Source organism: Anolis carolinensis, chromosome 2 (genome assembly GCF_035594765.1).
Source record: "Anolis carolinensis isolate JA03-04 chromosome 2, rAnoCar3.1.pri, whole genome shotgun sequence".
Taxonomy (NCBI): Eukaryota; Metazoa; Chordata; class Lepidosauria; order Squamata; family Dactyloidae; genus Anolis; species Anolis carolinensis.
This window is the reverse complement of record NC_085842.1, coordinates 52878676-52893928: the sequence shown is the minus strand read 5'-3', so window position 1 is coordinate 52893928 and position 15253 is coordinate 52878676. Positions and strand designations below refer to the sequence as shown.

The window sequence follows — 15253 nt, the reverse complement described above, 5'->3', positions numbered from 1 at the left end:
ACTACTAACATATTATATGGCATTATTTAAGGTATTAATGAGATATTGTGACAGGCAGTTTTCACAATGACAGATTAAGAAATATATTTTTTTTGATGAAAGGTGGTTACCATTTTCATGGTTTTATAGGTTTAAAGCAAATGAGTTTTTCATACCGAAAGACAAAGTAAAATTATTCATGAGGACAGGACACTACAAATTATGCATTTATAATCTGGATAAAATATGGAACTGTGTCTTTAGACAGTATTAACTTTAAAAAGAACTTCAGGGATACTGTCTGCATTGAGATGTACCTGAAAATCTATCTGGTTTCATAGACCGTTTTAAAAGACACAGGCAATATGTTTCCTTTCTGGCCTAAATGAAATGTGTCAAAGGCACAGATGAAAAGCTTAAGAGAGGAAGAAAGAGATAATGTATCCATAGGAGAAACTAGAAAACAAATTACAAGCAAGAAGGCATGTGTAGGGAAGGAGACAAAAAAAGATGGAAATCAACAGGGCAAAAGAGAGAGTTATAAATTGATTATATCAACTATATCTAATTATTTTGAGAATGGTGTTAAAAAGGAAACTAAACTGCCCTAAAACATTTAGTAAAAGGCAATATTAACTCTTGTAAATAAATAGCTCAAATAAGGATCATCTAGAATAAACTGTGACATTCAAAGTATGCCAAGCAACATGAAATGCTGAATTTTGACCTTCACGCTATTTTCAACTGATGGCAGCCCTAAGATGATCTATCACAGAGTTCTCTTTGCCCAATTTATTCAGAGGGGTTTGCCTTTGTCTTCATCTGAGGCTGAAATAATGTGACTTGCCTAAGATCATCTGATGGGTTGCCATGGCCAAGTGGGGATTTGAATCTTGGTCTTCACAGTTGTAGTCCAATATTCTAACCACTACACCATGCTGATTCTCTTGTCAGGATATACCCTGTATACTCATGTAAGGTCTAGAAATTTTAGTTGAAAAATAACCCAAAACCCCAGGATTTAACTATCAATTGATCAGATAGCTGGAACTATTGTGACCATAAATGCAGTACAACCTTCATATATGTGTTCCAAGGCCCATCCATCCCCATCCATTTTGACTATATTTGGGATGGAAACATACCATTGAATTGCACTGAAGGAATTATATAGCCCATAAACATAATAATATTGGGTTGTTGTATGTTTTTTGGCCTGTACGGCCATGTTCCAGAAGTATTCTCTCCTGACGTTTCAGGCAAAACGTCAGGAAATCCTCTATGGCAGGCATCCTCAGAGGTAAAATTTTTGTAGCCTAGGGAATCTGTGGATATCTGTGGACAAGTGTGTTGTTCTATAATATTAGTAAAAGAACAACAATGATAAAACAGGCTTCAAAAGTAGACAATGCTCCTCGGAAAGGAAATTCACTCCTGAAAGAGTTACCATGGAGGAAAGGAGTCTCCAATGAAGCTTTCTCATCAGTCCTTGTTTCTACAAGTCAAATTTTTAAATCTAATTATCACATGGGCAGAAATCTTCTGAACAGGGGCACAAACAGCAAAAACAAAAAAAAAAAACAAAAAAAACACAATAGGGATGTTAACCCTTTCCTATGCTATCCAAATAGTGTGTGTGTATGTGTGTGTGTGTGTATGTGTACACACACACACACACACACACACATGTGGCTGGAGTTAAACTTTAAAACGTACCTGTTCCAACTTACATAAAGTTCAATAAGAACAAGTTACATAAGAACAAACTTACAGACCTGCCTACAATTGTCCAGATTTCTGTTAATGTGGATAAAGAAAAATAACTTAAAAAGGGAAACTGTATGGATTCACAGCAGCTTTTGTAACTGCTGCTATTAAACAAGCCGAATATTGCCAAAACAAAAAGGCAGACACTGTAAAGAAACAGTATGAGGCCAGTATTTGGAGCAATAATTAGAAGCCAGGAGATAAAAGGAACAAATCGTGTCATTGCTATGAATCAAGCAAAAAACTCCAGTGGTGACAATAGAAGCTGTTACAATGCCTTTGAAGAAATTGGGTCCTTTAATCTTGAGCTTTTATAGTATATCATACCAAAGTCCAAGGCAAATGGGTCTTTGTACGGTATTTGTGACTAAGTGATAAGCTATGACCCTTTAGGTTTTGTAGAAAACCAATATACTTATTTATAAAATTATGGTCCTTCCAACTCTATTGTATGCCTGCAAAACATGGACGTCTACAAATGTCATTCTCAACTTCTGGAATGATTCCATCAGCATTGCCTTTGAAAAATCCTGCAACTCTCTTGGGACAACAGGCGGGAATTCTGGAAGAAGCTAAAACCACTAGCACTGAAACAATGATCCTCCACCATTAACTTTGCAGGACTGGCCATGCTGAATATTCAATCACCATCTTCCGAAGCAGTTATTTTATTCTCAATTTAAGAATGGAAAATGAAATGTCATGGACAACAAAAGAGATTTAAAGATGGCTTAAAACTAACCTAAAATGTGATATAAACACCAACAACTGGGCACTTGAGCATTGTAACTGGAGGTCAATGGTGCTATGGTTTTGGAAGGGACATGAATAGAGGGTGAAAGGAAGAAACGTACCAAGAGGAAGGCACATCAAGCAAATTCTTGTCACGACTGTCTTCCATCTGGAAATCTATGTCCTCATTGTGAAAGACCACGTGGATCCAGAATAGGTCTTCACAGTCATTTATGGATCTATTGCCAAGTCTCTGCCCATGGAAGCCATACTTGCCTGTTCCTCCCAATTCAAGGCAGAGAAGTCCATCTAGAACTGCCCATGGGAAGGACTCAGAATAGTTATCCTTCTTTAATATTCTTGTCCCAAGCAATTTGGCCACCAGAAACAGAACTTCTCCAGTGGGTTGCTGTGAGTTTTCTGGGCTGTATGGCCATGTACCAGGAGACTCTCCCCCAACATTTCACCCACATCTATGGAGAAACTGTTTCAAAACACATGGCGAGCTTCTCCAAATCTTGTTGTTACATTCCTATTCAAACTCTTGCTTTCATGTATCTACATTTCATGTTGGGGTGGAAGAAAATTGATGTCCTCTGTTACATGGCAGGGATTGTCCTGACAGACTGCCACTCCAAAGTACAAAGCAGGAAGATTTCATTTATATATACAGCCTCCCCCTTCCATATCTGTAATCATGGATTCAATCATCCATGGTTTGAAAATTTTCCAAGACAAAAAATCTCCAAAAACACTTTGGGTTTGCCATTTTACATAAGGAACACCATTTTACTATCCTATTATATGTAATGGGACTTTAGCATCCATGGATTTTGGTATCTATAGGGGCCCTGGAACCAAAACAGCATCCCAAAGGTGCGCTGTATAAAGTTTTATTTTGCTATACAAACACACACACAGAAACACAACATTTTTCACTATATGACATTTCTTCCTGTGAGAAGTGAGAAGTGTATAGCATTTTAGCCTAGGATTTATAATAAGGAATGTAAACAATATTTGCAAACTTTCTTGTCCTGAGTGAATAGGAGAATCTCAGCCTGCCAAGATACTTTATCAATAAATTGTCTCTGTGAGACATTTTATCCTTGAGCAAGATCAGAAATATTGTGGTATTTTAAACTCTAAAATGTATTTCCACCAAACATATTCTATCTCACACAAAAACAGAATGTTCTGGGGGGAAGACTATTTCATTTGGATAAAAATTGGTTTTGCACAAATGACAGTTCCTGAAATATGAAAAATATCAAAAATCATCAAAAACACACAACCTCCTGTTATCTCCTCCAGTAGTGGAAAACTTTTGAATGTCTCATTTTTGTACTGTAACAAAATAATCCAAAATTTACATTCTTATGCCTAAATGCAATTGCTGGTTCCAGCTGGAGAAAACAAATTGGTAAGACAGCACTTACAGAAATCCCACAGATTCAGTGACTCTGAGTGTAGCAATTGGATTTATGTCCTACATATTAAATATTTGCCCCAATGCCACTAAAGGGTAAATGTCATGATGATAAACATAACTAAAGGTGCATCTAGAACAGTGGTTCCCAACCTTTGATCTTCCAGGTGTTTTGGACTTCAGCTCCCAGCTGGTAAGCTGGCTGGGATTTCTGGGAGCTGAAGTCCAAAACAACTGGAGGACCAAACGCTGGGAATCACTGCACTGATCTAAAATGATTGCAGTTTGACACCACTTTAACTGCCAAGGCTCGATGCTATGGAATCAAGGGAATTGTAGTCTTATAAAGTCTTTAGGTTTCTCTGCCCAAGAGTGCTGCTGCCTCATCAAACTACAACTTCCAACCAAAGGAGAATCACAGAGTAAACGGGTTTTACATAAACAATGGCTTACTACTCTTCTCTAGCTGGAACTAGTAAGTGGATTTAATCCATTGTATGTGGACATCTTGATTAGCAGTGAACTGGTGTATCCCATCAGGTTATCCGATAATCGGGAAGGAGTTGGTAGCTCTGTGTATACTTCTCATAAATTCAAAATTGCCATAACCAGGGACATCAACTGAACAGCCATTGGGGTACTATAACTGTTTACTTGTCCATTTCATTTACTCATTTCAGGAGGAGAATTGAAATCTTGCATGCTGAATCAAATGACAAGATGCTTGTAGTTGTGGTAGGACTGCTATGATTGTTGTTAATGCTGTTTTTAGATGTTAGTAAGGCCACCCAGTGGAATTTTATGCCTGAGAGGGGATTCAAATCCTGGATTCTCAGTGTCCAAGTACAACACTCAGATTACTACATCACACTACCACATGTTCCATAATATAGTTTCTCTTTCACAAAGAGAAGGGAAAGCACTCTCCAAAGCAAGCATTTGTGTGGATCCAAAGAAGTACAAATTAGAACAAAACTGGTTCCCTTTCTTGGTTGAGGCCTAACTTGCAGATCGATAGGTATAGCTATCACAAGTTTTAGACAACAGCAACAGCAGGTTTTATATTTAGCTTTCCTCAACTGAGTGTACGGTTCAAAAATATTACCCGTATTAAAAAACTGGCTAAAACCTAGGACTTTATTAATGAGCAATGGTGCAACATAAGCCAAAATTTATCAGAGGAGACTATTGTGTTCTGCCAAATGCAGAAGTGAGATAGGGAAATTGCTTTACAACATCTTTTACATCTTACTTGGACCAATCACCTCTGACAACATACATTTTCATTTTGCTCTCACTTCACAGCCTCAATCAATATGCCTGTCTCAGAGGTTTTTATTTTATATAAAATTACACTTGGTGAGCAGTCCAATTTGCAAGACAAAATTTGAAGAGAAAAATCAACATTGACATTGCAACAAAGCATTTACCACATTTTGGCGTCAGCTGTAATGAAAAACAGGTGAATAAATAATCTGGGTACCATAAAACGTCAGCTGGCCTCGAGCCACGTTCCTTCCTCTCACATTTTCAGCCACACACTCATAAAGGCCGGCATCTTCCTGCTGGAAATTTGGGATTTCAAGAATGCTGCTCGATTTGTGCCTCCGAGCTTTTTTGGGGATTTGTTTTCCATCTGCTCTTCTCCAGCTGATAGCTGGAACTGGGCTGTTTTTTAACAACAACAGAAAGAAAAAACCAGTTATTCTTGTAACTGCACTGCAATCTATCAACCAGCAGCTAGATACTCAATCAAGATCCCCAAATTCAGATTATTATTGCTTATTGTAATGATGATCCTTCAATGATATGTCCATTAACTGTCTGAAATGTAGCTAAGACTCAATAGACCTTGAGGCATGTTCTGGGAGCCTGTGATACTTCAAAGAAGTAAACATTTATTTAAAATATGGGGATATTTGTTATTCATACATTAAGTTTTGCAGCGATTCCCTGCTTTTCCAAACTGTTGCCCTCGGAGTCATTTCAATCATCCTTTAAGCAAAGACTTCTTATAATTAGAAGCTGGGTGTATTTTGACAGTTCTGTCCTTGGGATTTAGATGTCTTTCCCCTAATTCAAAAAGAAGTGTTTTTCTTTGGAATACAAATACAATTTTTCATTTCTTCCAGTTTTTTTTTTTTTACTAATTGCTGGAAGCTGCAAGGGACTCATAGGTTTCACTCTTATGATAAGAGCTGGGGACTTGTCGCAATGCCAATCATGTTCACGAACTAGTTTGCACAAATAATTGGAAACAAATATGATCAAAAGAAACTTCATTAAGTAATAATGTACATGGGCATCCCTATTATGCTGCAAAATGAATAATCCATAGCACACGGTCATAACTCCCCCCCCCCCCCAAGCCCAGGAGTCCAACAGCACCAGGATGGATGGAGGTTGTGCAAAACAGAAAAAAACACAACATGGTTGATGGCATGATCTTTGCAAATGAGTGAAAGGCAAAGAACTTACTTTCCAAGTGCAAAACACTCCAATCTCACAGTTGTTCCTTTTGCAGATGGAACCATTTCTGGGAATTGAACTTCAATTTTTGGCTCATATTCACCCATCACTCCTGTGAAGATATAATAGATGCTAAATTGGCTTGAATTTTGCATCACATATCCTCAAGTATTCCTGAGCTAACCTGGGGCTGTTTTATACATCATTATGTTCCCAATTAATCTGTTCATTTCAAACAGGACCTTGCTTCCAAGAGCCGCACACCACAGGCTCCCTCTCCCATTTACTGCCAGAGGGAAATTTGTTTTGCAGCTCTCAGCCATCTGCCTGAGATTACATCTCATCATAGCTCCTTGCGTTTTCTTTTCAGTACATTCTTCTTCTGAAAAAGAAACTGCTAATAACTAATCAATGCCTTTTGGAGAATGCAATGCAGAGCAAACAACTGTTGCAAAAATAGTTGATAAAGCACTGCAGGCTTATCAAAGTGCCTGTGAATGTGAAGAAAGAACATCATTTGAGGAACTGCAGTGGTTGTGCCATTTCTTCCATTGTAGTGTCTTAGTAAATCATCCACCTTATCAGGAATTGAAATAAATGAACAAACAAACAAAAGATATTAAAATGTAAAGGTAAAAGGCTCTATATTTAAGAAAAATCAGCACATTTCTAACACAATGAATGGCTTGAAAAGCTAATTCAATATGATTTCTTAGACATCAATCACAGTCAAAGGCATGAAAACTGTATCACATCTTAATCCTTTTTTAATGCTTTTTGTCCAACTATAGTAAGAATAAAGGGTTAAGTATAGCAGTTATTGGGAAAGACTATAATTACAATATAGAAGGAATTGTGTTGTGGATTACACTTAAAACTACATCCTTCAGAAATACAATTGTACACACCTTGGGTTCTACGTAGTAGGCTGCCTTTTGCAGATAGTACAGTCAGCCTAAAAGCTACAGAATGCTAGCATTATCAACTCCTCTAACTTAACCTACAACACACAGACATGTCCACATGTAAAGAAATGAGTGTGTTGTAGGTTAGGTTAGAGGAGTTGATAGTGCTGGCATTCTGTAGCTTTTAGGCTGGCTGTACTATCTGCAAAAGTATATTTTACTATGTTTTGGTTGTAACTAAAGTAGATCTCACACAAAAAAACCCATAGTAAATTTCTAATGCTCTGCCTATAGCATCCAAAGTACATTAAATCTAGTAGTCTTGTCTCTTGAAACTTCCATTATTTGTGGAAGCTTGTAGTACACAATGGTATGCTCAGAATTAAATCACTTGAGAGATACTGTCTGCTGCTTTTAGAGTTCAGTCCGTGTTGTGTACAGAGAATAGAGAGTGCTCTACATCATGTTAGCTTATTTGAAAGCTGGTGTTTGGGATCATCAACAACAGCACATATTCTGCTTTTTAAAGCAAGAGTTTATTACCATGAACTGCATATCTGGAGAAGAAAAGATGTTTTCTGCTGCTGACTATCAGACAGACAAAGAGGGTGGGAGAGACTGGGGAAGTGCATGGAAGATGGTAAAGTCAAGCCAGAGATTATTAATCTCCAGCGAGGAACCAACAGAACAAACACTAAGAAAGAACACAACAAGGAATCTTAAATACTTGTCTCTACGTCTATTGCCCTCTTGTGCAATGACTGGTTCTAAATTTCTTGGCCTCTAATACACCAGAGGCATTATGATGTGGTTTGTATTTTGCCTTCTTCACTTTACGTACAGAAATACAGTTTCCTCACAAAATATTGTTTTCTGCACAAAAATACATGTGTGAACTTTGTGAAGAATAAGTCCTCACCAAGAAAAATCTTTGCAAATTGTACATTTTTCATAGATTTTCTTGCAGCAAGAAAATAATTGTAAAACTTACTTGTTGCATCTTTCGAAATTATGAAGGGATGCATTCATTAACAAAGTATACTGCATGTAAACAAAACACACTCAAGGCAGTAGCATGAACTGCACACCAAAAACCACAAAAACAAATGTCAGAATTCTGTTTCCTTCAACTGGCTATCATAAGAAAGCATACATGGTTTATATCATTCACAATTCTAAAGTAGCAACTAACCAACCAAAACCTATGTTATCCACTAACAAACCTTGATTCTAAGGCCCTTCAGATCAAGGTCTAAATCTGGTTGTGACTTATAAGGCTTGATTAGAGCAGACCTACTGAACCAACTGGATTTACCTATGGGCCATCTATACTGTCATATAATGCAGATTCATAATGCAATTTAACTGCATTGAACTGCATGATATGAGTCTACCCTGACATATAATTCAGTTCAATACAGTTAAACTGCATTATGAACCTTCATTATATAGCAGTATAGATGGGACCCCAGTGTTGAATCACTATTCAACATATTAATTAGCAAGGAGTAACTAATGGAATTCCAAACCAAGAATGATTGAATATAAATCAAATGATTTGGATAGGAATTTACAAAAAAATGGGATGAGATTATATCTTAGGTAGCTGCTGATTTATTTGTGACCTAATTTCCCTAGTTACAAAAGTATTAATTTTCTCTTCTCTTCAGCAAAGAGATATCTATTTTTATTCCCTAGGCTAGACAAGCAGATGCTTTCCAAATGTTTTTTTCTGGTAGTTCAGCTGTTGCTTGCTACACTGGTTTAGACTTATGGGAGTCCTAGACCCTAACATCTGGAGGTTGCCAAGTTGCTTAAGTGGCTATTTGGAGAGATGCGGTTCAAAAAAGGTAGTTTTTTTAGGTTCTCTGCAGTCTATTTTAGAATAGATTAAATTCCGTAATCGAGTCACCTTTTGAAAAGAACCCATTACAATGACAGCAAAGCCTATGAAAACCAGGAATGGACAGCAACCATGGAAGCCAAACAATAAAACCTGGCAGTGAGGAACAGCAGTCCTAAGAGTTGAAGAGTGCCATGAGAATCAGCACATGTTCAAGGGAAGGCAGCCTGCCTTTCTTGCCATTAGAGACCTTCTAAAAATGGATTTGATCTACAGGTAATTTATAAAGGAGAACAAGCCATTGTGTTTGTAAAAATAATTCACTTGTGCTGAAAAAGAAAGACTAGGCTGGCAATCACAATACAAATTGGCAGAGCTTGCTTGATTGCCTTCCTTCCCTTCTTTCTTTCTCTTCTTCTTCTTCTTCTTTTTTTTGTAGATGCATGCTAGAAAAGCAAAGAAGAGCATTTGTGTCCTCATCCACAACTTTTAAAAGGTATGAAATGATAGCCTTTTTACTGGGATCCAACTCAGATCACACAAAAACACCTTGTCGTCAACTGCGAGAACTACACACACACACTTCTATCAAATATGTCTCATTTCTTTTTTAAAAAAGTAAAAATCCATAATGCTTTAGGGAGTGGTTCTTCCTATTTACACTTGTCTGGAAATCTGGTGGAAAGCCCCTCCTGTGTGTCCCATCACTGGAGGAAACACGTGTAGGAAGACATGGGAGAGGACTTTGTTGGATGTAGCACCCTGACTATGGAATACCCTCAGCTGGGATCAGTGTGTCATGACACTGCCAAGTTGAAACAAGGCTTTTACATATTTAAGCCACTGTAGCCCTAATTGATTTTATCTATTTGTACATGTACATGTGCCACAGCCAGCTTTATTTTAAATTGTGTGGTCTTAAGTCATTTATAATAGTATCCCACTTTTCTCTCTTGATCGAGATCCAAATTAATTAACTAACTGAACACCTCTTATTCAGAATTCCAAAATCCAGAATATGCCAGAATCCTAAACTCTCCAAGCAGGTGGCTTAGATAGTGAACAATTCTGCTTTGTAATAATTCAGTGTACACAAACTTTATATGATGTACAAGATTATTACAAATATTATGTATAAAAGTATTGTCAGGTTATGCATATAAGGTACACAGGAAATATGAATGAATTTTGGATTTAGATTTGGTCCCCATCTCCAATATATCTCATTATGCATGTGCACAATATTCCGAAATCTGAAACAGAATAGTTCTGGTCCCAGGCATTTCAGATAAGGGATACTCAACCTGTATATCCTAAACTTTTTAAATTATTGTTATTTATCATCTTAAATAGATGATACAGTGCACTGTTTTGAGATCTTTGGATATAATGAATGATATAATAAATGAATGGATGATGAATAAATAAACAAGAACAGCTAGTGGGGATGTTTTTTACATGGGCTACAGCTAGATTTTTATGTTCCAGACATATTGATGCAGGTTGTACAGACTTTCCGCTTTTGTTCTGCAGGCAGGCAAAGACCTTTTCATTCAGACAAGCCCTTGGCACTTTGTCTGGGTTGCTGAGGGACAGGGGCTTTTAATCCAGGCTACTGCTGCCTTTTGTTTTACTTCTATTCTTTCCCATTTCAGCTGATGTGTTTTTAACTGCTTTAAAAGTGGCTTTCATTCATCTGTGTTATACTTTGACTCATACTGGTTTTGTTCATTTTAGTATTAGCCCTGTTGAGTCCCAGGATAAGATGTAAATTATATGTACGTATGTAAGTGTGTGTGTGTTTGTGAGGGGCTCACATTGTTTTCCAGATGCAAAGTCTGTGGCACTTGTGACAAAATGATGTAGTTGCAAGGGACTGCCTTTCAAAAGACAAGCCTAGAGCAAAAGGATAAGCTACAGCTTAGGTTCTTCCTTTCCCAGCATGGATGGAAAGCTAACAGCTCTGTCTCCAAATCATGAGTGGAAACACACACAAAAAAATCAAAGGAGAGATGTGGTCAACAAGTTGTCGTGTGCAGTGAAAGTAACAAGGATAGAGATTACCAGGTACAATATGTTTTTAAAGCCATGACTTCCCTCTGCTGCTGTTACTAGTTTTTTGAACACTGATTACTCCAGGAACTTATGGGCAAATCGAAGACTGCCTGCAAGTATACTGAGGACAAATGGTAGAAAGCAAGTCTAAACATGAAAGCAAGTCTTACTATAGAAGGGTATGAGCAAAGTCTATTTTTAAAGATTTTATACTACATAGGTTGCCTTTTATCCTCTTTTTGTCACAATGAAATAAATATCGTCTCTGCAGGGAAACCACAAACGGGTCTAATATTGATCCACGGAACTGTCTAAACAAAAAAAAAAGTCTACTCTTATCATTGCTTGGCTGCCCCCATTTTTGATATATTGTAGTTCCCTGTGGAGAAAATGCTAGCTGGTATTGAAAATGCCCGACTAATGGGTGAAGGAGCACTTTCTGATTGTGCCATGCAATAGAAGGAAACAGACCAATTTAAGGCAACCAGAGATTGAAATATTGCTTCCCAGAAGCACTAAAGTGACATCTAAAGTTTTACATTTTAGTAGCCTTGAGAGGCAGGCCAAGGTGCAGAATTAAAAGCATAATGGACCAGTCATGTGTGGGACACAGCTATTTATAGATGACTGGTTTTGCACGGTGGTTGGGAGAGAAAGGAGGAGGAGAGGGGACAGGCTTTTAAGAATGCAGCAGCACGTTCCTGACAGTTAAGTCCCACTAAACTGAACTGGGTAAAGATGTATAGCATAGCTTTGCGACTGACTTAAGATATTGTCATTTAAAACACCTTTTCCACGGATTTTCTAACAGTTAAGCCACTGCCATTTTCTGTGATGGAAATGTCTACGTTTCCTAAATACCTGCATACTCTTGTGTTGCTAGAATGTGGTTCAGTTCATCAATCTCCGCTGTGTCAAAGTTAGAAACCACAGAGATTGGAAATTGTACATTTCTAGACAATAACAAGCAAAACAGCCTACTAACATGGTCAGTATCTTAAATGGGAATAGCCATGTTATTTTGGTGATCAGGGAGCCAAAATCCAAAGGAATCAGTTTCCAAGCTCTGCATGTATATTAAATGGGAAGTTCTCCCTTCTATGTCAGTTCTATTTCCATCCCACCACACCCCTATTAGAATTTAAAACGTGGATGTTCTGCTGCGTATTTTACTAGACAATCCCCTAAATAACCTGGCTCCAATCAGTATTTGAAATCTGTCCTTGCATTTTACTGTTCTCCTCTACCCAAGATATTATTCCTCATTTTACATTGCTAACCCCTACTCATTGGACTTATGCACTTTGTCCATTAGCCCTATTTTCAAAAGTGAGTTGCGCCAGCCCGCCCATCCATGCCTAGGAATGGACTTTATTACAGGCTCATTGGTGGTTGGTTTGAGAATGTTTTTATTCTATCACAATGTGATGTCTCAGGCACCTTTGGCCCATGACCCCGCAGCCATCATAGATCAAACTGAAGAGGATTTGGGCTTTTTTCCATCTCAGCAAGATTCTGTTCCTTTCCAGATGTCTCCTGTTGACATTTTCGTGCCAGAACCAATTAGAGATACCCTTTAAACAGAGCCTGTTTCTCCGGAAAGCTTGGTGTTTGATAGGAAGGCTTTTATCAAAACAGATCGCTCCCAAAGGCAGATTTTAAGGAGAAGCGCGAGATTAGCGGAGAGAGGCGATTGTAGCTAAACCATTTCCCTTGAGAAGTTTCGGGGAGGCAGGCATCTGGTACGATGTTGAAACAGCTCCGTTCTCTGGGAAGATTTGGGGAGTTAAACACCTGCTTGGGGGGAGCTCTTGAACTTCCATAAAAGTTCTGCACTGGGTTTTCCCTATCGCGGTGTCAATGTGACTATTCATTGAAGAACATCGTTTCTTGTTCCTGAGCTTCCAAGCGGCCCTCCGGTGCGCTTACTCACGAGTAGACCGGGAGTTGCGTTCCACTCCTTGCCAAGTTTGGACTGCATTTCAGATCCACCACGAAATACCTTGCCTAGCCTTGAATCCTTGTTCTGGACTTTACTTCAAGAATCTCCCTGTGAAACCTTGCTCTTTCCCCACTCAAACTTCCAAAGAGTTTGAGTGTGTTTCGGTTATTTGGATTATAGACTTTGGACTCTAATACTGGACATATAGCTTCATTTTATTGGACTAATTTTGATCTTCTCTAAAAGGTCAACTGCTGGACTATATACTCTGCTTATTTTTGCTTAGAATCTTTATTGCTTTAATAAAGATATTAGATTGTTTATTGGCCTCCATGTTGGTTTCCAGTGTTCACGCTGCTAAGGGGTGTTACACACAACTGCTATATTGTTCATAATTGTTTTTTGTTTCATTCTGTTTTATGATACGATGTATGTATTTTAATGTGATTATATTCTATGATGTTGATTGGGCTCATCCCCATGTAAGCTGCTCTGAGTCCCCTTGGGGAGATGGAGGCGCGGTACAAAAATAAAGGTCTTCTTCTTCTTCTTCTTCTTATTATTATTATTATTATTATTATTAGAAATAATAGCTAAAGAACAGAAAACTGGATCAAGAAGCAAAACCAGATTATACATCATGGGACGGGGGAAAGCTTGCACTTCTATGCAGTGCTGCAGTGCCAGTGGAAATTTCCCTGAATGCAATAGGGCACGGGGATCAACGGCAGCTTTCTATTAATGCCAAATAGCATGTTGTAGGAGATGAGGAAGATTTACATTCCACGCTCTAAGGCAGATTTAAAAACCATGGTCCTCATCTTGATGGAGACTCTTATTCACTGGTAACTTGAAATACATATGGAAGGTGTGATATGGCAGAATGTGTAGTGTTGCCCTTATTCATCGGATAACAAGGCAATATAGATCAGTTATCAACATTTCCTATAAATAAGCCTGTGTTTACAAAATCTATTTATGGAACCCCACTCTTGTCTTCTTTTCTATCCAGCTGGAAGAACTTTTTCCACACTAGCATTGGGAGGCTGGTGAAGAAGGGCTAGATAAAGACAGACTTTCAGTTTTGGGGTGTAACATTATGCTTTCAGTAAATGACTCAAAAATATCTGACCTGGGAAATAATGGAGTTCTATGATAGCTTAGAGAATTCTATATAGCAGTGGTTCTCAAGCTGGGGTCCCCAGATGTTTTTGGCTTTCAACTCCCAGCAATCCTAACAGCTGGTAAACTGGCTGGGATTTCTGGGAGTTGTAGGCCAAAAAGTAAAGGCTGTTAAAAGAAAAAAAATATGTGCTTGGGATTTATTTGAAATAAGCTTTCATATGGCCTTTAGAAAATGCATTTTTGTTCAATAATGAAAGGTCTAGTTCTTTGATTTTACACATTATTAGTTTTTGAAAAAGAAGCCTTTTACTCAAACATGTGGAATGCTTATTTGGTTTTGCAGTGTAGGGACCTACCTCCATTCTTATTTCATGTCTACCTGTAGTATCAAAGTTTCTGCCAAATAAGTAAAGTCCAGGACCACATCTACTTTGTTAACTGAGGTACACTTAGTATCACATAATAACTAAATTCTGAATAATTATGCAAATATTGCATCGTGGATGGAAGACACAGATGGGAATGGGTCAATAATCTCCCTCCCTTCAGCACAGATGGCAAATTTTGGTCAATAAATATCCAGATCTTTTTAGTACCAATTTTCCTTCATATACTTATCATAATTAGGAGAGGAAAGTAGTTCTAAGCAGCACGTGCAACATCAAAGTGATGAATTGCACAGTTTTGTATATTTTACATTTAGTGGGAGAAGAACATCATGAACTTTCTCTATGTTACACTTATTCATGTAATTGGGACATTATACATTGATGAATTTGCCTCTTAGTCTACTAATTTAATGATGAAATGCTCTAATGAAAATCATCTGTCATATATATTGAGATGCACTGGACATGCCATACTCAATTTAAATAGAGGTAATCCAGATGTAGCTGTCAGCTGGCTGTTATATACACATTTTATCGTTTCTATCCTTTGGCTTTTTGTTCTTTGTATTCCTGAAAGTTAGGTGTGAAGACACTTGGCTTCTGACCAAACTAAACCGA

The 15253-nt window shown here is 37.8% G+C and overlaps 1 protein-coding gene across 8 annotated transcripts in view; it reads right to left on the bottom strand.

Annotated features, from left to right (window-relative positions):
- cntn4 (contactin 4) overlaps positions 1-15253 on the bottom strand; it is a 727084-nt gene that overhangs the window by 162036 nt on the left and 549795 nt on the right. For all 8 annotated transcript variants that reach the window (XM_008105345.2, XM_008105346.2, XM_062969727.1 and 5 more), the window contains 2 exons: positions 6386-6488; positions 5391-5575 (listed from right to left, as the gene is read on the bottom strand). In XM_008105345.2, coding sequence (XP_008103552.2) covers positions 5391-5575; positions 6386-6488 — 288 coding nt within the window. The remainder of the gene's footprint in view (positions 1-5390; positions 5576-6385; positions 6489-15253) is intronic.